We start from the raw sequence: 24,545 nt of genomic DNA, 5'->3' as shown, positions 1-24,545 counted from the left end.
GTTAATGGGTCCTAATCGAACTACGCAACGCATACTAGTAGTGATCACTGGGACGATAGACGTCGTTTAAAACACTAAATCGTATTATTTTAGAAGTACTCTGTAGCGTTGTCATTAAGTCATATATCGGTATATTTTAAGAATGCGGGCGGTGTGCACAAGACATGCGTACTCTAACATTTTGTGGATGAAAGAAAGAAAGAAAGAAATGTTTTATTTAACGACACACTCAACACATTTTATTTACGGTTATATGGCGTCAGACATATGGTTAAGGATCACACAGATTCTAAGAGGAAATCCGCTGTCGCCACTACATGGGCTACTCTTCCGATTAACAGCAAGGGATCTTTTATTTGCGCTTCCCACAGGCAGGATAGCACAAACCATGGCCTTTGTTGAACCAGTTATGGATCACTGGTCGGTGCAAGTGGTTTACACCTACCCATTGAACCTTGCGGAGCACTCACTCAGGGTTTGGAGTCGGTATCTGGATTAAAAATCCCATGCCTCGACTGGGATCCGAACCCAGTACCTACCAGCCTGTAGACCGATGGCCTGCCATAACGCCACCGAGGCCGGTTTTTGTGGATAAAAGCACGTGCCAAACAGTTGGTTAAGAAGCACCTAAATTTTGGCTTAGATTTACTAGACTAAATACGGATGGCATACGATTACTCGGTTCAGTGAAGATAAATCCCATTGGTGTAGCCAGATGAATAGCAGGATAACACATACCACGGCCTTTGATATACTAGTCGTACTGCACTGGCTAGGGCGATAACGCGATGCACTGGTTAGAGCGATAAATAGCCCAATGGGCTCACCGACGGGGATCGATATATATAATATAGGCGCGTGTTCTTGAATTTTAGCAGGGGGTGGGGTTCTAGACTGGCGTGCGACGTTTATAAGGGGATGGGGTAGAGTTAAAGTGTATTTTGTTTAACGACACCACTAGAGCACATTGATATCGGCTATTGAATGTCAAACATTCGGTCATTTTTGACATGTGTTAGAGCAAACCCCCTACATTTTTCCATTAGTAGCAATGGATATTTTATATGCATCATCAAACAGACAGGATTGTACATACCACGGTCTTTGATATACTTGTCGTGGTGCACTGGCTGGGACGAGAAATAATCCAACGGATCCCACACACATCACCACCACCACCACTACCCCACCCCAATCGTTCCCAAGGATCTCACTATTTCTTCTTCCACCTTTCACCGTCCCAAATATCTCCGACAACGATGTCTCAGTCGAACACCCACACTACCACCAATTCCTCACACTCAGGCTGTAAGTTTGTTTGTTATTACGCCTGACCTATTTTCTTATAAGGATTTACGGTATATACTTATAACGCCTATGAGGGAAGATTGTGATGTGTGCAACCATGGGTTCAGCTCGAGGTTTTATGAAAATATCGTCAGCATTTCTGACAAGTAAAAGCCAACTTCCCAAACCACGACGACACCAAATGGACACTCTTCGTAATGCAAGGGCAGTTTCATCAACACCATTCCCAGAATTTGCTGACATGCCAGGCATTAAATCACATGAAGACCTACGCAAATTCAGTTTGGAGCAGCCAGACTTGTTCTGGGGCAAATTGGCAGAGTCTCGCCTCGTTTGGCAGCAGAGTTTTGACAAAGTTTCCGACTGTGACATGGCAAATGGATATATTCGTTGGTTTCTCAACGGTAAAATAAATGCATCTGGTAAGTTCTGTCGCAATTAATGGCGATCATCTATGACCTTGGATACAGTCTATGTTCGCGTACTAAGTAAATAAATAAGGGTGACCCTGGGGCATGTTCAGGAGCTAGTGATCGCGGTCGTTCGTTGAACTGGTGTTTGCGCCTAACGTACATTAGATAAATGTGTAAAATATAAGACGATGGTACCAGTCAAATTGTTTGCGAACGCTTGACCTAAACATGCCATTGTTTATATTAAAAGCTTTTAAAGATTTAGTAGATCCAGCAATCTGATTAAAATTAGCTCTACCGGGACTACCCTGTAATAGTGGAGCTAATTTTAATTAGATTGTAGATCCAGCTAAAATAAATTTACACCCAAATTGAACTAATTTATAGAATTCAGACACATTTATTACTTCTATATAGTGTTTGACTCCCATACTAAATTAAAAATATTACTAATATATAATGGGTGTTTTATTCTAAACATGAAAATAGACAAAAAATTTAAAGGTCATGATCATAATTAACATTAGCAATTGGAGAAGTATAATACTCATTTCAGTTTTAAGTAAATGGGTGGGGGGTTTTCTTTGTTTTTTAATCTTTAAGTAGGCCTACAGTAGATGATCCTAGATGATTAAAAACTAGTTTTGCAAGTATGGCAAGACTTCTGATCATTTGAGCATTTATTATACTTGGGGTGGGATTTAGCTCAGTCTGTTGAGCTCTTGCCTGAGGTGCTTGCATCGCAAGATTGAACCATCTTGGTGGTTCCATTCAACTGATTGGGTTTTTTCTCATTCCAGCCAGTGCACCACAACTGATCAAAGGCTGTGGTATGTGCTTTCCTGTCTGTGGGAAAGTGCATATATAAAAGATCCCGTGCTGCTAATGGAAAAATGTAGCATGTTTCCTCTGTTGACTACAAGTCAGAATTACCAAATGTTTGACATCTAATAGGTGATGAATGTGCTCTAGTGGTATCATTAAACAAAAACACGTTTTTCATTATATTCATGCTTAGGTATAGGGTTAGTAATAGTGCATGTTGGAACATTCGGAAGTCCCCACTCACACACACACACACACACACACTCTCTCTCTCTCTCTCTCTCTCTCTCTCTCTCTCTCTCTCTCTCTCTCTCTCTCTCTCTTTCTCTGTGTCTCTCTCTCTCTCCCTCTCCCCTCTCTGTCCGTCTGTCCCCCCCCTCTCTCTCTCTCTCTCTCTCTCTCTCTCTCTCTCTCTCTCTCTCTCTCTCTCTCCTCTCTCCCTCCCCTCTCTGTCCCTCCCTCTCTGTCCCCCTCTCTCTCTCCCCTCTCTCTCTCTCTCTCCTCTCTCTCTCTCTCTCTCTCTCTCTCTCTCTCTCTCTCTCTCTCTCTCTCTCTCTCTCTCTCTCTCTCTCTCTCTGTGTGTGTGTGTCTGTCTGTCTGTCTGTATGTGGTTGTAAGAGAGAGAGACAGAGACAAAATCATGATGTTTGGTGAGCATGTCGCTACCAGTAATAATGTCCACAGGTGCTTAATTACATTCCAACATACTACAGTTCGATTGAGATGAGCTGATCAATCATGGGGCGAATTGACCAAGTACTGAGACAAGTTGACCCACATACACCGACCACTACGGTATTTCAATGATTGGTTTATCAAAGATCATGTAACACCAATAATATAGTAGTACTCGTGTCTTATCCTGTTTGTGGTAAACTGCATACAGGAGCGTCAGAAGCAATTAAAAGTTGGTACAGCCATGAAAGCAATGTATATGATGAGATCTATACTATGCTAGCACCACACGAAGAGAAAAAACTTTACTGGCCCCAAAAGTAGTATTGCCGTACTGGCCGTACTGCTTCTGACAGCCCTGGCATGTAAACATCCCTTGCTGCTAATTGGTAATGTGGCAGCAGCAAGCTTGTTTACATAACTATTAAACTCTGTTCAGGAAGAGTTGCCTGTCCATGACAGCATACTTGAACCTCATTTGGATGCTGGCATCAGCATTGTAAAAGTTTGTTTTGTTTAATGACAACACTTGGGCACATTGTTATTGGCAATCATTGGCTATTGGATTTGATCATTCTGACAAGTAACCTTCAGAGAAAACCTGAAACATTTTCCATTAGCAACAAGGGTTCTTTTATATGCACTTTCCAACAGACAGGACAGTATATACCACAGTCTTTGATATACAAGTTGTAGGACACTGTTTATAGCATACAATATTGTATAGAAATAACCAAAACAAAAAAACAAAATGAAACATTTCACAATTTTTTTTGGAAAAGCTGTAGGTAGGACTAAAAACAAAATAGCCCTGAATTTTGAGCAAACATAGGCTACTGAGCGAAAGAAATATGGGAACACATGGATTTGTAGGTGAAACTTAATTCAAGCACAGTAATGTCTAAATTTCATACAAGGTTGTAATGTGAGCTTAAATGTCAGTAGTGTAGAATCGACTGCATTCTTCTGTCACTGTGGATTGAGGGTTTTGGTCGCAGTCACTGTTAGCAGTTACAGATTGTGTGATCCCGTATTTCTTTTTCATCAGAATATTACTTACCATTCTCCAACTACACATGTACATATGCAGTTTGTTTTAGTCCCCAACCTGTCCAACAGGAAGGGACTATGGGTTTCACCTCTGTCCTGTTTGTCTGTCCATCCGTCTGTCCCACATATAGTTTTTCAGACTTTGTGTTCGCAATGCCTCAAGATATTGAGCTCAAGTTTTGTGTATAGCCATGTCATTTTCATTTGCAGATCAAGTTTGATTTTCATGGTGATTTACCCATTTTGACAGTTATGGCCCTTGAATTTAGGAGATAAGAAAATTTGTTGTGCCAGGTATTGCTTTAGCAGTACTGTCAAAATGCTTATTTAATAATGTACATGTTTGTTTTTTAGTTAACTGTGTTGACAGGCATTTGAAAGACCGTGGTGATCAGGTGGCATTGATCTGGGACAAAGATGAACCAGGTACAGAGGAGTTTTACACATACAGGTAAAACATAGCACTGTGTGATGACAGGTGTTGATATAACGTGTGTTTGCTGACAACTTGACATCAGTTTCATCTTTGAAATGTAATCATGGGGCAGCTCAAGGTTCACCTTGTCACTCAGCGTGTGGCTACTGCATTTGTGATGACCTACCTTGGTGGTGTAGTGGTTAAGCCATCGGATATAAGGCTGGTAGGTACTGGGTTTTCCTCCCAGTATCGGATCCCACCCAGATTGAGTATACGGCAACTACACCAACTTCTCTCTCAGTAGCCACTAACCACTAACCTGCTGTCCAGGACAGATTTAATTGGATATAAGCACAATTTTTTTTATAAATGATTCAAATGAAATGATATTGTGATTAATTTGCATATATATACATGGATCAGGCAAATATGCATAAAAAACATTTTGATTCCTTGGGATACCAGAATTTCTCGTATTTAAGCCCAGGGACGGCACAGTGAAAAAAATAGTGGTACGGCTCGTGGTTGCCAGACTCGCTTTTCAAATTACTTCACAGATGTAGCAAATATACACACACACACACACAAACAAAAGTGGTACGGCCATGGCTGTACCGGCCATACCATCTGCACCGCCCCTATTGTATTTAAGCATGGGCTTAAATTTGGATATATTTGGACTATCTCCCCTGGGTTAAAACATAAATGACATATTTACTGTTATAAATAGAGAAAACTTTATAAGGACAGATTTTAAAAGTACTAGAATTAAAGATCCATTAACATAGTTGCAAATGTTTTATTATGCTATCGTTACATTTAATCTTAATTTAAAAAACCCACCACATTAATAAATGTCAAACATAATTTTGAAATCATACATAAATAATGCATAATTATTATTAAGTAACTTCCCCAAGATTCCATATAGCTAGCTAAAAGCAGAAATTAAATGTCATGTATCCATTAAAACAACCTTACACGGTCAGTTATTTTCATAGGCACTCCCCTCTTTCCATTCTTCAACTATCAAATTGAGATGACTAGAATGCATTGCCCCTCCTCACTTGAAAATCAAATTAATAAATGTCACCTCCCCTCTGTTGATGGCATCTTTCGATGCCTATGATATTGAAACATGTTTTGCATATGAATGATGTTATGTAATCCATTAATAACCTAACTTGCACAAATTCCATTTATTATGGTATAAAATGTTCAACTTCTTAGTTCGTGCCTGGGTCTAATTCCAGATAAAACATTATCTTTTCCCTGGGTTTAAATACAGAAAATCCCATTAAGTCATTTCTGCTGTTACTTTCTTGAGTAATAACATACCTAACATACAATGGTATATATGTATATGTTTGGCCAATTGGAGGGAAATTTGGATAGATTGGCCCATGTATAATATAAATAATTTATATGATGATTGATCTTGGGAATTTATTTAGTGGGGAGCAGAGGAGTCTAAATTGTAGTAGGTCTTTCTCAATCTTGCAGAATCTTGCCTTTAAATTGACTTTTTTGTAACTTGCCTTTAAATTGACTTTTTTGTAACTTGAAATTTGGATTCTGTCACAATACTCCGATCCAACACCATCTCATTTATTTGAGAGAGGGCAGGATGTAGCCCAGTGGTAAAGCACTCACCTGATGTGTGAATCAATCCTCATCGGTTGTCTGTGTGATCATTAGCCATATGTCTGATTCCATATAACAGTAATTAAAATGTGTTCAGTGTGTCATTAAATAAAACATTCCACCCTTCATTCATTTATTTGATAAATTTGTTTTTAAATGTGAATATATGATAAACTGGAAATCTGATTAAATATAACAGATACATGTATATAACAAATTCATGTTCCCTCCTAACAGAACCTTCATTAACTGTTTCAGACAATTGCACACAATGGTGAATAAGATGGCCAACGTATTTAAGCAGCATGGTGTGAAGAAAGGAGACAGAATTGCCATCTATCTTCCACAGTCACCAATGGCAGTGGCAGCCATGTTGGCGTGTTCACGCATTGGTGCTTTACATACCGTGGTGTTCGCTGGATTTAGTGCTGAGGCACTGGCAGGCAGAGTCATTGATGGTATAAAATTTATCTATTTAGTGTGTAAGATATAGGTTGGTTTTGGGATGGGGTTTGGTTGTGGGATTTTTTGTTATTGTTGTTTTATCAAACTGAACATTTTCAAAGTAGTAAGTGCCATATTTCACTATTTTTACATGCATTTGTGATACTTAACTATAAATGAATCAATACCAACATATCTTTGCATAATTAACAAGAACAATATTAAAATTGTAATGTATTGCCACTCAGTGTAAACAGTCATTTCCTTGAGAATCCTTGGGGAAACATATAAAGTACATAAGAAATATTCATTGCATATCCATCTCTGTTGATATGGAGATGTAATTCAAATTTATTAATATAAATAAAACAAATTGTAGTACCGTAAATAAAATTATTTGGATGTAATTTTTTCTGAGCGTATAATTCAAGGTATAATCTGTACATTTAACAAGACAAATGAATAGGTCTCTGTTAGAAATATCCAATAGTCGATTAATTAATCAATGTGCTCCAGTGGTGTCGTTAAACAAAACAAACGTCTTCTAGAAATATGCCATTATGTTTGTTAAAGTAAAAAAAAAAGCACAGAATCAAGATTAATTCATAATCTGAAAGTCTGAAATATTACTAAATTACCATCTTTACACATTAATAAAACATTGAAACAGATTTACATTGTGAAAAAGAATGTACATTATTAATAAACTGTATTAAGGTTACATAATGATTTGAGTTATTATTATTTAATTGTTTTTTTAGCTCAGGCCGAAACCATCATCACTGCTGACCAAGGAGTCCGAGGGGGAAAGTTCATTGAACTGAAGAAGACCGTGGACCAGGCTGTTGAGAAGTGCAGCTGTGTCAAACGCGTCTTTGTCTATCAGAGGACGGGCGGAGACGTCACAATGGGAAAACTTGATATACCTTTAGACAAGGTATGGCAGTCCTCTGAATTAGCAATGGCAATCAACAGTGTCAATGTAAAAAGCTGTTGTATAATCAGACATCGACATAAACAAATTGAGGAGTGACTAATTGCTCCGTAACTTAGATTATGGGAAGCCATTTAACTTTAAGATATTACCATATTGATACCATGTGAATTCACATGCTAAGGGGAGCTGAAAATCACTCTCCTTGAACTAGTTTCAGGGGAGTGATGGGGAATGAGTGTGTTGGCTCACCTTAAATGGCAAGGTCTGCATAATTGACCTGTGGTGTCACGTTGATTCACAGTCAGCCTGGGATCGATCTCTTCGGTGGCCCATTGGGCTATTTCTCACTCCCTTAATTACATGGGTTCATACAAACTGTTGAACAACCTTGTTATAGAAAGATGTTAACAAGATGTGGCTCAGTGATAGTGTGATAGGTTAGAGACTTAATTCCTCCATCCTCCACTTAAAGCGACAGACCCTAGTTTTTAAAAATGCACGTTCATCTAAGAAGTAGTAGTTTTAGAGACAAGATCTAATTATTTTTAGACGGTATTTCCCTGTTTAAACATCAGACTTTAGCTTCTCTCTGTTATAACCTTATCCAAATGTGTGTTGCACGTTTGTCGATTAACTAAACTTAGTGTCCATTTTCACAGGCTGAAACTAGGGTATGCACCGTTAAGAGGACCCATTAGTTTGTGTGCCATACCAACCAGTGCTCCCAGAGTAGTATTCAATGACAGCAGAATATATTATATGTGTTGTTAAACGAATGGAATAGCCAATGTTTCACCTGAGGCATGTTCAGGAGAGCGAGTCATCACAGATGCTCGCTAGATTGTTATTTTTGGTGATGCTTTTAGAAGGAAGGAAAGAAAGAAATGTTTTATTTAACGATGCACTCAACACATTTATTTACGGTTATATGACGTCAGACATATGGTTAAGGACCACACAAATTTTGAGAGGAAACCTGCTGTCGCCACTACATGGGCTACTCTTCCGATTAGCAGCAAGGGATCTTTTATTTGCACTTCCCACAGGCAGGATAGCACAAACCATGGCCTTTGTTGAATCAGTTATGGATCACTGGTCGGTGCAAGTGGTTTACACCTACCCATTGAGCCTTGCGGAGCACTCACTCAGGGTTTGGAGTCGGTATTTGGATTAAAAATCCCATGCCTCGACTGGGATCCGAACCCAGTACCTACCAGCCTGTAGACCTTAGAAGGAAGGAGGAGATTGCTTCTAAAAGCTTACATCAAAAATGTTGATTTTAAAAGGAATATATTTATTAACATTGTTTTACAAGAGTACGCTGACATTAACCCCTCCCAAGTTTCATACAGTTTGTGGGCTATGAGAAATGTTTTTAATTGTGAATAGCTTAAGTTCAATATAACTGGAATTGTATTAAATGTTTTGAATTAATTAAATAAAAATAAAAATAAGAAGGGATTAGCAACTACTTGTCTCAACAGAGATAATAGGTGTTACTGGAACTGTACACACTTTTAAAAATAATAATTTGCATTGACTCAGGCTTCCATTTTTTGTGGTGTGATAAGAGACAGGTTGATTTTGCCTGAATTAAACAAACATGCCTAGTATTGTGAGTACAATTATTAAAATACATAGTGAAAAGGTTTCAGACCAGCTTATTTTGCTCAAATGTCTCCATCATTTTTGCCCGAATGCTATGATTTGCTCCAGCACTGAGGCTGATCCGCCATCTTGTGTGCTTATGATAATAATTGTGGATGGAACCAACTTTAATGAACACATTGTCCTCTAAACTCTTGGTGGTTAAAGTGAGTCTGTTGATCTTTACATAAGCGTACAAGACAGAGAGGCAACTGCCCTCCTAGTGCTGGAAAAAATCGGGCAAAAATGATAGAGATATTCAGGCAAAATGAGGTGGCCTGAAACCTTTTCACCATGTATTTCTACCCACAACATTGGTTGTAAATCATGTGACAATGTGTAGGGATTCATTTGCAATCCTATTTCATAATAATTGTTATCCAGATTCAGGCATTTTCGTTTAATTTGGGCAAAAATCAGCCTGCCTTCCCTACAAACATGGGAGCATGTGGTTCTCTAAACTCTTGGTGGTTAAAGTGAGTGTTTAAAGGGTATGAGATTAGTAATGGCTGTAATATTGGTGAGCTGAATGTTATGTTTTGTAGGAAATGAGTGCAGCATCTGAAGAGTGTGAGCCCGTCATGATGGACAGTGCTGACACGCTGTTCTTGCTCTATACATCAGGAAGTACAGGCAAACCCAAGGGGGTGTCTCACTCACATGGAGGATATCTCACCTACACTTCCGTTACATTCAAGGTGGGGTAATTTCATCCTAACAGACTCGTTTGCAGGAATTTATGCAGGTGGCATGGGGGGGAGGGGGCTAGACCAACAAGTGAAGTTTCTATGGAGGTCGAGATGTGCTCCCCCAAAACAATTTGCTTTCAGCAGTGGGAAAGGTTCAAACTCGCACCCCCACACCCCTGCAAATGTGTCTACTTAACATGAGAATATCTTGATTTACTGTGACCTTAGGCACAATTCTTGAAAACAAAATAGCAAATTAAACCCCTACCCCCAACCCTGCACATGTGCCTGCCTAACATAAGAATATCTGGATTTACTGAGACCTAACCCACAGTTGTTAAAAAAAGAACAAATTATGGTTATAAAATACTGAGTCAGTAGCCATGTGTTTTGGCAGACACCTTTTAAAATGTTGTCTAATAAGTGGAGCATGGTTTTAAGGGCTAAATGTTGGCCATTTCTATTTAATAAAACATTTTGTCTTTTTAAATATTTCTTATAGTCCTTATCTATTAACATAACATATATGAATGCAGTTAATGACTATTGTTTTGCTCGTGTGAAAGTCCTGTATTTAGATTGTGGTGTTTTTATGTTTAATTGAACAATAAATGTTTAGCCACAATCAGATAAGTCTTGTCTTATATAAAAAAACCAAATAAAAACAAACTTGGAATTAATATTGTTTTTAACTCATATTTTTTAACACTGACAGCATGCATGTTCATAATTTGCCTCCATTATTTGGCAGCATGTATTTGACTACAAAGATGGTGATATCTTTGGTTGTATGGCTGACATTGGCTGGATCACCGGTCACAGCTATGTGGTGTATGGACCACTTTCTAATGGAGCCACCACGCTTCTGTTTGAGAGCACCCCAGTGTACCCTGACCCAGGTTGGTTTGCTTTCTGTTTAAGTTAAAGGTACTTTGTCCCCATATAACCATTCAACAATTACCATATATAATGCAAAATTGGGCAGTTTTATATCCCCTCCCCCTTGTAATGCTAAGCATACATGTCAACTTTTACGGATCACCCGTAAGACTTAAGGATTTTTTAGCATTTGACAGTCTTACGGGCATAGGACAAATTCCTTACGGGTAACACTCATTTTCAGGTTTTTATTTTTTTTCATTATTATTATTTTTACATGACTCGTTATCATCTAAGTAAGCCATCCTTCGTGGTCCTTCGTGATTTTCGTTGTCCTTTCGTGAATCTGGAAACGGCCATTTTGTCGTATTTATTTTGGACAAGAGGTGCCACCTAGTGGATATATGTGCACTAATCAAAGTCTCATGTGATCTTTAGTGTACGTCACGCCACACGGGAAAGCAACTGTAAATTCACACCACATGCAAATTTTGAGTGGGATGGAGCCTCCAACCAAGAAGCGCAAGCAATATGCCGGAACGTATCAGTCGTCTTGGAATGGTCTATTCCAAGGCGTTATAATGAACAACAAGCTAGGAAGCAACCACGCATGGTGCACCGTCTGTTGTCGTGACATCAAAGTGGCCACCTCCGGGGTTTACGACATGCATGAGCACCTCAAGTCAAAGAAAGAAAGAAAGAAATGTTTTATTTAACGACGCACTCAACACATTTTATTTACGGTTATATGGCGTCAGACATATGGTTAAGGACCACACAGATTTGAGAGGAAACCCGCTGTCTCCACTACATGGGCTACTCTTCCGATTAGCAGCAAGGGATCTTTTATTTGCGCTTCCCACAGGCAGGATAGCACAAACCATGGCCTTTGTTGAACCAGTTATGGATCACTGGTCGGTGCAAGTGGTTTACACCTACCCATTGAGCCTTGCAGAGCACTCACTCAGGGTTTGGAGTCGGTATCTGGATTAAAAATCCCATGCCTCGACTGGGATCCAAACCCAGAACCTACCGGCCTGTAGACCGATGGCCTACCACGACGCCACCGAGGCCGGTCTCTCAAGTCAAAGATGCACGAGCGACAGTTGAAATGTCCACAAGTGACCAGTGTTAGGGATCCAATAAAATTGTACTTGTTAATAGTCTCGATTTTCATTTTTATGTTGCCTTGAATTTAAAATCATCAGTTCCCCGTCCTTTTGCAGCTCACTTATGGATTTCTTATGGATTTTTGTCCAGTCTTACAGGTGTTGATCAGTAAAGGTTGGCATCTATGATGCTAAGACACCACTCACCTCTTTAAATTATGTACCACTTGTGAATAACCTTCTCCCACCTTCCCTGTCATTATAATGAGATTTGACCAAAATTATAGCAAATTCTGTTTTATTTATGTTTGTTTGGTTTGGTAATAAATACTAAATGGAAAATAATGTGTGAAAGGACAAAACAGTAATGACTAGCTGCATTTTACTTCATAAATAAAAATTAGATTAAATTTTATGTTTTGGAAATATGTAACTCTTTGACAAACACCCCACTTCATCTCCCATAATGTTTTGTAATGCATTTCATGATCCCCCTTCCTCTTCAGTATTACATGTCTTACAAACTTAGTTTCTTTTGCTAGAAATTAAAGTTTTTAAAAATGTGACATTTACGGTAGTTATGTAAATTTTATTTCCAGGAGTATAATCACCTACTAATTCATCTGGCACTAGAAAGCTTTCAAAACTTTCAAATCTTTATCATGAGTAAATACTTATGTTCGTGATCATTTGAAATGTTTTTAATTATCATACCTGATGAGTAGCTGGAATGTATTTTTAAAAGGTGATTGCAAAAATGTGTCTCAAGTTTCTATAGACATTAGGACAACCAAGAATGCACCAGGTATTCGGAAATGAACAATCTAAATTAAAAGAAGTACCAAACAGTGATTTTAGCTGACTGTATACTTTTAACAATTAAAATATCAAAACTGTTATCACATTGAATATATCTATACCAACTGTCATGAGTCTAGACAAGAACTAGGAAAGGAGTATTTGTTTAATGGTAACCTACATTATAAACTATTGGCTGTTTGGTGTCTTGTCTGATCACAGGGTTATTTCCACACTTGGTCATGAGAGAAGAAACCCTAAGTCTATCAAGGAGATTGATCCTATAAACTATCGGGGGGTGGGAACTAGCCCAGTGGTAAAGCACTCACTTGATGCGCAGTCAGTTTAGGATCAATCCCCATTGGTAGCCCCATTGGGCTATTTCTTGTTCCAGCCAGTCCTCCACAACTGGTGTAACAAAGGCCGTGGTATGTACTATCCTGTCTGTAGGATGGTGCATATAAAAGATCCCTTGCTGTTAATCGAAAAGAGTAGCCCATGAAGTGGCGACAGCGGGTTTCATCTCTCAGTATCTGTGTGATCCTTAACCATATGTCTGACTCCCTATATAACCGTAAATAAAATGTGTTGAGTGTGTCGTTTCCTTCCTTCCTGTAAACTATCACACCTCAGGTGAGACTGAGAGCTAGATATACTACTATTGTGCAATAAATCTATGAAGTGATTCTCAAAACTTTTTGCAGACAAAGTAACAGACACGCATTATGTGATGTAGTGTGGAGCTCTTTCTGGTTTCTACATAGAAATACAATAAACCTTTAGAAGACATACAAAAATTACACAAACAACCTTTAGGATCAGGTGTCTGTGATGTACTGAGAAATGTGTGTAGATTTCTGCAGTGTTCATCACAGATGGGTGTTTCTTATTTAATGTGATTTTAAAAGCAGATTCATCTGTATGTGACTTGTTGTTTTTAGGTAGATACTGGGAGACTGTACAGAGGCTGAAACTGGATCACATTTACCTGTCACCAACAGCACTAAGATCACTTCTCAAATCAGGAGATACCTGGGTGCAAAAGTACGACCGATCTTCATTGAGAACACTTGGATGTGGTACAAATTCTATTCAGATTAGTCATTTCTATCGTTTTTCTTAAATATTGCTTTCGGTAATTTAAAAATATGTATAATTAATTAAGTTTTCAAATCTAGACATGATTTGACAAATATATGTGGGGTTGTAAAATAATTTTTAAAATGATATGTACTAGATGTCGTTTGTACCATAATGTTCTTACAGAAATAGTTTGAATGTGTCAGCAAATCATAACATGCACACGAATTATGGAGAAGTGAATAGTTTAGCCTACGATAATTCCAATTATGATATCTAATTTAGTTACAAACAGGGTGAGTTTTGGATGATGAATGGGGTGGTCCCTGGGAACCATCTAGATCTGTCACTGCATATGATATGATATGATATGATATGATATGATATGATATATGATATGATATATGATATGATATATGATATGATATGATATGATATGATATGATATGATATGATATGATATGATATGATATGATATGATATGATATGATATGATATGATATATGATATATGATATGATATATGATATGATATGATATGATATGATATGATATGATATGATATGATATGATATGATATGATATATGATATATGATATATGATATATGATATATGATATATGATATGATATGATAATACATATTCATCCAGTTTTATTGTGTACAATATATGTGTTGATGGCCCTGACATTGTCTGGAATAATTTTTGTTTTGTAACTTTTGTCTTACATGTAAATAATAAATGTTATGATGAAACTCTATAACTGAGGTTTCCTTGTAGTGGGTGGGGGCAGGACGTAGCCCAGTGATAAGGCACTCGCTCGATATGCAGTCGGTATGGGCTTATTGGGCTGTTTCTCATTCCAGCCAGTGCACCACGACTGGTATATCAAAGGCCATGTTATGTACTACCCATGGATGGTGCATATAAAAGATTCCCCGCTGCTAATCAAAAAGAGTAGCCCATGAAGTAGTGACAGTGGGTTTCCTCTCTCGGTATCTGTGTGATCCTTAACCTTATGTCTGACACCAAATAACCTTAAATAAAATGTGTTTAGTGCATTGTCAAATAAAAAATGTATCTTTTTCTTGTAGTGGGTGAACCGCTGAATACCGAAGCATGGGAGTGGTACTACAATGTGGTGGGAAAGAAAAGATGCGACATCATCGATACTTGGTGGCAGACAGGTGGGTGTCAACTAGGATTGTTGGTTTATTGTCAAAGATGACAATTGGTGTGATATAATGTGGCCATGACAACATAAGTAAAGATGTAAAGTGATGTGACATCATATATGAAACTAGAAAGAATGTGTTTTCTGTTGGGATTTTATTGTAGTAATTAATTACTAAATATATTGTAGTGTTCGTATCTACTAGAAAAGTTTCAATTTTGAAATGTTTATAGTTGTTGAAACTAAATATCTACTGGAGATGTTTACTAGTTTGCAGTAAAGTTACAGTGCAGGAGTCCTACACATTGACTACCAACTGGCAATGATACTATGTGTTACTCTTTCAACAGAGACTGGAGGTATCTGTGTTTGACAAGTTGAACAGACAATGATGTTTTGTGTTACTGTTTGAATAGACAATGATGTTTTGTGTTACTGTTTGAACAGAGACTGGAGGTATCTGTATTTGACACATTGAACAGACAATGATGTTCTGTGTTACTGTTTGAACAGAGACTGGAGGTATCTGTATTTGACACATTAAACAGACAATGATGTTATGTGTTACTGTTTGAACAGAGACTGGAGGTATCTGTATTTGACACATTAAACAGACAATGATGTTTTGTGTTACTGTTTGAACAGAGACTGGAGGTATCTGTATTTGACACATTAAACAGACAATGATGTTCTGTGTTACTGTTTGAAAAGAGACTGGGGCTATCTGTATTTGACACATTAAACAGACAATGATGTTCTGTGTTACTGTTTGAACAGAGACTGGAGGTATCTGTATTTGACACATTAAACAGACAATGATGTTCTGTGTTACTGTTTGAACAGAGACTGGCACTATCTGTATTTGACACATTAAACAGACAATGATGTTCTGTGTTACTGTTTGAACAGAGACTGGAGGTATTTGTATTTAACACATTAAACAGACAATGATGTTATGTATTATTGTTGGAACAGAGACTGGAGGTATCTGTATTTGACACATTAAACAGACAATGATGTTATGTGTTACTGTTGGAACAGAGATTGGAGGTATCTGTATTTGACACATTAAACAGACAATGATGTTTTGTGTTAATGTTTGAAAAGAGACTGGGGCTATCTGTATTTGACACATTAAACAGACAATGATGTTTTGTGTTACTGTTTGAAAAGAGACTGGGGCTATCTGTATTTGACACATTAAACAGACAATGATGTTATGTGTTACTGTTTGAACACAGACTGGAGGTATCTGTATTTAACACATTAAACAGACAATGATGTTATGTATTATTGTTGGAACAGAGACTGGAGGTATCTGTATTTGACACATTGAACAGACAATGATGTTTTGTGTTACTGTTTGAAAAGAGACTGGGCTATCTGTATTTGACACATTAAACAGACAATGATGTTTTGTGTTACTGTTTGAACAGAGACTGGCACTATCTGTATTTGATACATTGAACAGACAATTATGTTTTGTGTTACTGTTTGAACAGAGACCGGAGGTATCTGTATTTCTCCTCGCCCATCTGATCCTGGAGCTGAGATAAAACCAGCCATGCCAATGAGACCATTCTTTGGTATTGATCTTGCCCTTGTGAATGAAAAAGTGAGATTTGACATACTTTTAACTTTTATACTTCATAGGCCTACTATTTCCCATTAATTTCATATCCTAAACACACTTTTTCATGTCATTACAGGCTCCCATTTTTGTACGGAAGCAGGCCGATTTTTGCCCTAACAAAAAACAAATGCAAGAATCTGTGTAACATTTATTCACATTAGGGTTGCAAACAAATCACTACACATTTATACATGGATTACAACTAATACTGGGGGTAGAATGATGGAAATACATGGTAAAAAGGTTTCAGACAAGTTCTATTTTGCCCGAATATCTCTCCTCCCCCCCCCCCCCCGCCAATTCAATGTTTTGCTTCTGCCCCTTGTCTCGTACACTTATGTTACATGTGTTAAATGTAAACACGGAAATAAATATAGCACAATTCTTTACATTTCTGACTAATATATTTAATAATTATCACAGGGCCAGGTAGACGAAGGGGATGATGTCCGTGGTGCTCTCTGTATTAAAAAACCTTGGCCAGGCTTGGCAACAACAATCTATGGAGATCATCAAAGATTCATTGACACCTACTTCAAACCGTATCCAGGTAATCATATGGAATTTCACAATAGATCAGCTAGACTTTAAAATCAGTTTTTGTCTTCTAATTTTTACTTTTTAATGTTTTAATTTTCTTTTAAAAAAAATAACTTTGTTGAAAAATAAATATACTGAACCACAAAAGAAGGAAGGAAATGTTTTATTTAACGATGCACTCAACACATTTTATTTATGGACATATGGTTAAGGACCACACAGATATTGAGAGGAAACTCGCTGTCACCACTACATGGGCTACTCTTTCTGATTAGCAGCAAGAGATCTTTTATATGCACCATCCCATAGACAGGATAGTAGGCCTCATACCACAGCCTTTACACTAGTTGTTGGAACAACAAAAGAATGCAAATGTTTGAAGATATATATATATTTTTTCATCACAAAAATAAACAGTCATGTATGCTAATAGATTGTAAAAATTAGCGTAAATTGTTCACAAGATATTGGTAATTTTATACAAAAATTAATGAGATTCAAACTGAATAATTTTAAATTAAAAAAAACCTGAACTAGTGTTTGTGTTTTCTTTGATGTTCAGTACCATATGTAAACAGAAAGGTTTTTTATATTAACAATCAATGTGCTCTAGTTGTGTCGTTAAACAAAACAAACTTTTTTATTTTTTTTATTAACATCCCATCTTTCTCTGCCAGTTCTTTTTTCTTTTCTTCTTTTCGTTCCAGCTAGTGCTCCACAACTGGTGTAACAAAGGCTGTGTTATGTACTATCCTGTCTGTGGGATGGTGCATATAAAAGATCCCTTGCTGCTAATCGAAAAAAAGAGTAGGCCATGAAGTGGCAACAGCGGATTTCCTCTCTCAATATCAGTGTGGTCCGTAACCATATGTCTAACACCATATAACTGTAAATAAAATGTGTTGAGTGTGTCGTTAAATAAAAACGTTTCCTTTCTTCCTCTTCTTCTTTCTGTTGTAATCCTTATTAATGATGATTAATATGCATGTTTGTGTGAGTGTTGATGCTAATGTGTGTGTGTATGGATATGAAAATTTAGTGCTTTAACATTGCAGACACCTTTTGCAATGTTCAGTATCGGCCCCTGACACTGTAACATTTTGAATAATTATAGTAAGAAAATCACTTTGAAAATACTCCAGTCCCATCAATGTCATCAAAATGAACGATTTGTTTTTGTCTTTGCAGGTATGTACTTCACTGGTGATGGAGCCCACAGAAAGAACACGTACTACCAGATCACTGGCAGGATGGATGACGTTCTTAATGTCACAGGACACAGGCTTGGAACAGCAGAAATAGAGGATGTTTTGGTAGGTTTTTGTCACTTAGGTAAGATAGGTTTTGATGATGTAAAATGGTGTTTTTTTATGTTTTGATTCGTTTGGGGATGTTTTGGCAACATTTATGGGTAGTGATGCATTTGCTTTCTCAAAGCTGTTTTACCAAAACGAATATGATGATGGGTCATAAATATTCATGGATTCTTTTAATTTGTTCATAACTTGATGTTTGATGTAGGTGATATTTTTGGATGTAACAAAATAGAAAATGTGCCAAGAAGTTGAAAGAAATGCCTATTTTAAGTTGCAATATTGAGTAGGTATATATTTATTATTTACCTTTTTTCATTAATTATAATATATATACACAGTAACAGCTTGGCTACAATTTATAATTATTTTTAGCCGATTAGTTTTAAATATGGTAACTGGAATATACAAAATTAAATATGCTAATAAAATCAAATGTTTTGTTAAAACTTGTTCTCTTCGTATTTCGCACATAGGATAGAGTGATAAGATTGCAGCTTGTTGCACCCTTCGCAGCATTGCTACACATGTATATTGTTGAGATTGGTTTTAAAAACACATTTGTTCCTTCATTGTAGGATGATCATCCAGCAACTGCAGAAACAGCTGTAGTAGGATTTCCACATGACATAAAGGGAGAAGGTAAACTTCTGTGCATCTTACTATAATAAATTTAGAAAACCTCTGTAAGTCAGGTACATGTGTTTATTGCATCTCTTGTGTATTAATAGATTATTTTTACTAAGAAAAATGTTTAACATAAATAGTAATAATTATTTATTTCAAAACTGTAATCAGGCCCATAAAAACAATACCTAAAGTGGGGACAAGCACAATCTCCAGTGTGGGTGGGCATATTTTTATCTTTGTTTTACAGAGTAGGGGAAAACAACTTTCATTTTCATCAAGTAGGGGAGGGTACACGGGGAGCAGGTCAACTCGCCCCAAAACCAACTCGCCCCACACTGTTTAGTCAACTCATATTAATTAATATACCAATATTTTAGTTAAAATGTGCATTAAATATTGTTGAATATGCACAACAGTCGGGAGTCCAAAAGTCTTGCCTGATTATTCCTTTAAGGAACTAAGGGACAAACTCAGAAACGTCGTTAAAATAGGCTTGACAGTTCATTGTAATAGATTATTATTTATCCGATTTTAGGATCTCCCCAATATAAAACCATTAATTAGTGGTCGTAATAGCAGAGTTTCACTGTAATATTAATAAATAAAATGACACAAAAGTTGTAGATGTCCATATTTAATTGTGTCACAATTATTTACGGACAGTAAAGTTTGAGGCGAGTTGTCCAAACACTGGGGCGAGTTGGTTTTGGGGCGAGTTGACCCGCATTCGGCACAAGCCCCCTCCAGCTCTCCCTGGTTCCTACATGCCTGCTAATATCAGTTGATAGTTCAGAATTGTGCTCTTTTTTTAGGTGTGTATGCCTACATTGTTTTAAAAGATGGAATTTCCACTCCGTTTGCAACCCTTGATGTAGAAATGAAGGCCTTGGTCAAAAATCGTATAGCAAGCTATGCAGTTCCAGATGTTTTCCAGGTACGACATATCCAAATTCAGTATTTATAATTGTTCAGTTAAAGTTAAAAAAAATTCATGTTTACTGATAAAATTGTATCTAACTGAATGAAATCTGCAATCACACCACGAGTTGGTCTTACCTGATGAGATATGAAAATGCTGATGTCACCAAGTTGGTAGCACTTAATTATTAGTGATACAATTTATTGATTATACAGTTTAATGTTACAAAAGACATAATAATTTTGAAATACAAACTATCATTAAAAAATTAAAATTCAATTTAATTTAGACTTAATTAGCAATGGAAATTTTAGGACATGAATATATTAATATTCAGCATTTTTTATTGACATTTTCCTAGTTGGAAGCTAAATTAGTAATATCAAGCTTACAATAACTTCTTTTTTAACATTATTATTATTTCTTAATAGCAGTTTTCTATTGCTTTAAAAATCCTATTGTTATATCTTGGATATTATTTTTTAGTACACTCCAAGTCTACCACGGACAAGATCAGGTAAAATTATGCGGAGAATTCTACGGAAGGTGGCTGCCAATGATACAGATCAGCTTGGAGACATTTCAACTCTTGCTGATCCCGATATTGTGAAAGTTATTATTAAACACAGCAAAAAAGCTAAAAAAGCTTGTGATAAAAAATAAACTTGGTGCATGTGCCTTATGAAGTGCCTCAACCTGTGAACAATGCAAAAATAATTCCACCTTGTCAAAGCAAATTGTGAAGGATGCAAAACCAATTCTACCTTATAAAGCAAATATGATTTTAAATGTGAATACCTCACAGAATTTCAGTGGGCATAATTCTGTGGTAAACATAGCAAATAACAAAATATATGTGTGTACCCTGCTGTCCATTTTGTACTGACAAGATAAAATATAATGACTATGAAAAGCAGAATATCTTATTCTAACAAAATATTACTTGTCAGTTAAGGTACCAGTAAGTGAACTCTACTCATTTATTTTGGGACTACTGTAGACTTCCAGTGGTAAGCAATTGTAATACATCATTAATTTCAGTTCAGTATATTGATTTCTGTCCTGGTAAACATAACCAATCTTTTGTATTTATGAATTACAATTTAAAAGCTCAGTGTTAATCTGAGCTTATGAACAGTTTTAGTGTATTATTGTCTTTGATGATTTACATGCTTCTTAATATTCAGAATTTTACAAAGATGTGTATTTATATACATACGACTTGTAACTTGTGTTTATTATTCAGTAGTATTTTCTAGGTGGTAATAGATATTTTTATAATTGTATAATTAGATATTTTTATAATTATATAATCAAGGCAGCTAAATGTACTAGTGTTACACAAGATTATTTTTATCAATCGCAAAGTTGCATAATGGCCTTTGTGATCTTATGTTAAATGGCATAGTATAAACATTCTGCAGACGAATAACGCACAATATTTTTATTTGAACAGCAAGTGTTTTTTCACTGCCACATAAGAATGATCAATGTAAATACTCTTCTATGCATTAGAGGATGAATGTAAATACTGTTCTCCACTGAAGAATGTTGAATGCACACTCTTCTCCACATTAGAACTGTAAATGCAGATGGTTTTTCTCCACATAAAACCATGACTGCAAACATATAACAATACTACGAACCACAAATACTAATCCTCCATGTAATAATACTGATGAAAAATGCTCCATGAACAAAACTACCTCAGGAATCAAGATTTGTAGAAATTATTTGCAAGACCAGAATATTTGTTCAAGATTTCAGACAATGATATTAATGCTGCTCATTTGGTACATAATACATGTACTTAAAAAGCCTGTACCTGTAAAACACACTATTACCATTTTTGGAACATAGCATAATTATTGGTGAATTATAATGCACAGATGCCATGGATAACACTGACCAACATTGTCTTTAGGATAATCTTTAGATATATGTTGATTTCTCATGTCTTTGACCTTTGATAAAACTGTTTATTCATTTTGGTAGCTAGCTGCTATTATTTTAATGCGGTTTTATTTTATTGTTAATTAATTTTTAAAGTATATGTGTATTGTTGCGAATAGTCAATTCTTATATAAACTGTATGTGTTTTATTGGTTGAATTAAAAAATATATATACTGATAAAAGTATAAATTGTATTATTAGGAACATTTATGTCAATAGTTGAATCTATTCTTATACAAATATTGATTTGTTTATTGGTTTAACTTTTAACCATATTTATAAAATCATAAATTGTATTACTAATGCTAGGTATATTTATGTCAATACTCAAGTTGCCACTGATGGATCATTTTATTAGTTTAGCTTTTAAAAATATTTCCAAAAACATCAATTGTATTGTTAGATACATTTATGCAAGTCGAGTTTATTCTCAATGAATCTTTTATTTATTCTTATTAATATTTAAAAATATATACATGTGTATTGTTGTGAATAGTCAATTCTTTGACACATTATGTATTTTTCATTAGTTGACTTTATTTTTAAATATTGATAAAAGTGTAATTGTAATTGATAAAAGTATAATTGTAATGCTACGAACATTTATGTCAACAGTTGTTTATTCTTATACATGTTCGAAACCCTAGTGGTATACGAGCACGTTAAACTAGTTATCTATCTATTCTTATACAAATATGGGTCTGTTTTATTGTTTTAACTATTTAAAATATTTATTAAAGCATCAATTGTATTTCTAGGAACATTTATATTAATAGTTGAGTCTTCTTATACAGATATGGACTTGTTTTATTGGTTAACTTTTTAAAATATTTATAAAAGCATCGGTTGCATTGCTATAAATATTTATATCAATATTTGTCTTATACAAATATGAATGTTTTATTGGTTTAACTTTTAAAATATTAATAAAAGCATCAGTTGTATTGCTAGGTACATTTATGCAAATAGCCAATATCCCTGTGCTTGTAGCATGCTATATTTTGATGTCACTGTGGACAGTGATTTATTCCATTTTTGCACATTGTTTATTCAAGAAAAGGTAATAAATATTCAAATTTGAACATGTTTTATTTCTTATTTATTTCATTCTTTTTAACATCCAAGACGGTAACTAGGATGCAGTGGAACAGGGCACAGTTGAATGTAAAAGGATTTTTTTCTTCTTTTTTTTTTAGGAGCAAACTACCCCCACCAGCTCCAAGTTCAGCCATCTGTTTTTCGCTAATTTTTGTGAACTATTTTGACTGGTCCCCATAGTGGTCATTCATTTTAACGTAAAGTGTATAAACCTGTCTAGCAGACATTTTTCTTTGACAGTCTGGCCCAATGTGCTATTGGTAAACATTCCAAATTGGTATGGTTGCAAACATGAAATTTCAAATCCAAATTAAATATAGTTTCAGGAAATCTTTAAAACAATTGGTTCAATGCTATAGCTCAACACACTATTCTAAAGCGGTAGATTTCTACACTGCATCCAAAATGGGAAGAAATACTGAAAATCAACCAGGGGATTTGAACCAGGGACCCTCTAAGAGTCCAATGCTCTACCAATGGCCAATTCCCCGTTAGCTCAGCAGAGCACTAGACTCTTGTAGTCTGTGGTTTGAATTCCCTCAGTGAATGTCTATTTATCTGTTGCATATGAAGCTGACTAGGCGAGTTGCTAATGCAAGAATATAATTATAACTCAGACAGGACCTGTAATGATTCAACTGCCCATGACCCACATATCTGGAAGGTAGCTTCATTTGAGGGGGGTGGGGTCCTCAGGGAGAATTGGTCTATCTTGTTCCTACTAGTAATGGCTATCAGGATTTTCCCCGGTTACCTCAGTTGGTAGGGTGCTGGATTCCTATACAGAGAATCCATGGTTCAAATGAGTAAAGGCTGATTTACCTGTGTCACAAGTTGATTTACTTATATACGTGTGTTGTACTTGTGGCAGACATGTACTTTCTGTAATTATAACATAGTAAACTTAGTTTTGTATTTCATGTCCCATAACTTCTTTTCTTCAGTATATTTCTTTGTGTACTTGGCTTGTGTGGTCAATTTCAAATTGCATGTTTTACCTGTGTGGTCAGTGAATACCTGTGACATCTCTTTGTTTCTTATAAGGACTATTTTCATGTGCTGTCTGTGAAGACAGTGTTTTTAGTTTTGATTGGGCTGCTGACCATGACATGATCAGCTGATGTTAGAAGGTAGCCATTCTGCATTTATTGAGTAATATACTGGATGGTGGTTTCTTTTGGGCTCCTGATATTTTGGTGTCCTGCATCTTAATATAAGAATTTATGTAAAGGTTTACAGTAGTCTATAAGTGACGGTGGATATGGTTGAACGGAACATCTTAAACCTCACGGGTTTGAGATGGGTTTCGTCTCCGTGATCTGCAATAAACTGTGCAAAGCTTCATAACCAGTTGTTGTCATTTTGTGT

At 36.1% G+C, this 24,545-nt stretch overlaps 1 protein-coding gene across 2 annotated transcripts; it reads left to right on the top strand.

Moving 5' to 3' along the window:
• Nucleotides 1-1,392: 1,392 nt before the first annotated feature.
• LOC121371136 (acetyl-coenzyme A synthetase 2-like, mitochondrial) lies at nt 1,393-23,161 on the top strand. 2 transcript variants are annotated; one of them, XM_041496803.1, is made up of 14 exons: nt 1,393-1,730; nt 4,626-4,722; nt 6,592-6,791; nt 7,539-7,714; nt 9,907-10,059; nt 10,802-10,949; nt 13,778-13,915; nt 15,011-15,103; nt 16,593-16,705; nt 17,147-17,273; nt 18,452-18,576; nt 19,155-19,218; nt 20,019-20,140; nt 20,612-23,161. In XM_041496803.1, exons 1-14 carry the CDS (start codon nt 1,394-1,396, stop codon nt 20,786-20,788), a joined length of 2,070 nt encoding a protein of 689 aa, XP_041352737.1. In that variant the 5' UTR covers nt 1,393; the 3' UTR covers nt 20,789-23,161. The 2 variants fall into 2 exon arrangements, with proteins under 2 accessions (XP_041352737.1, XP_041352738.1); XM_041496804.1 differs by lacking the exon at nt 1,393-1,730 and having other exon boundaries at nt 4,626-4,697.
• Nucleotides 23,162-24,545: the final 1,384 nt, after the last annotated feature.

The sequence above is a fragment of the Gigantopelta aegis genome, chromosome 4 (genome assembly GCF_016097555.1).
Source record: "Gigantopelta aegis isolate Gae_Host chromosome 4, Gae_host_genome, whole genome shotgun sequence".
Classification (NCBI taxonomy): domain Eukaryota; kingdom Metazoa; phylum Mollusca; class Gastropoda; order Neomphalida; family Peltospiridae; genus Gigantopelta; species Gigantopelta aegis.
This window is presented reverse-complemented; position numbering and strand designations above follow the sequence as displayed.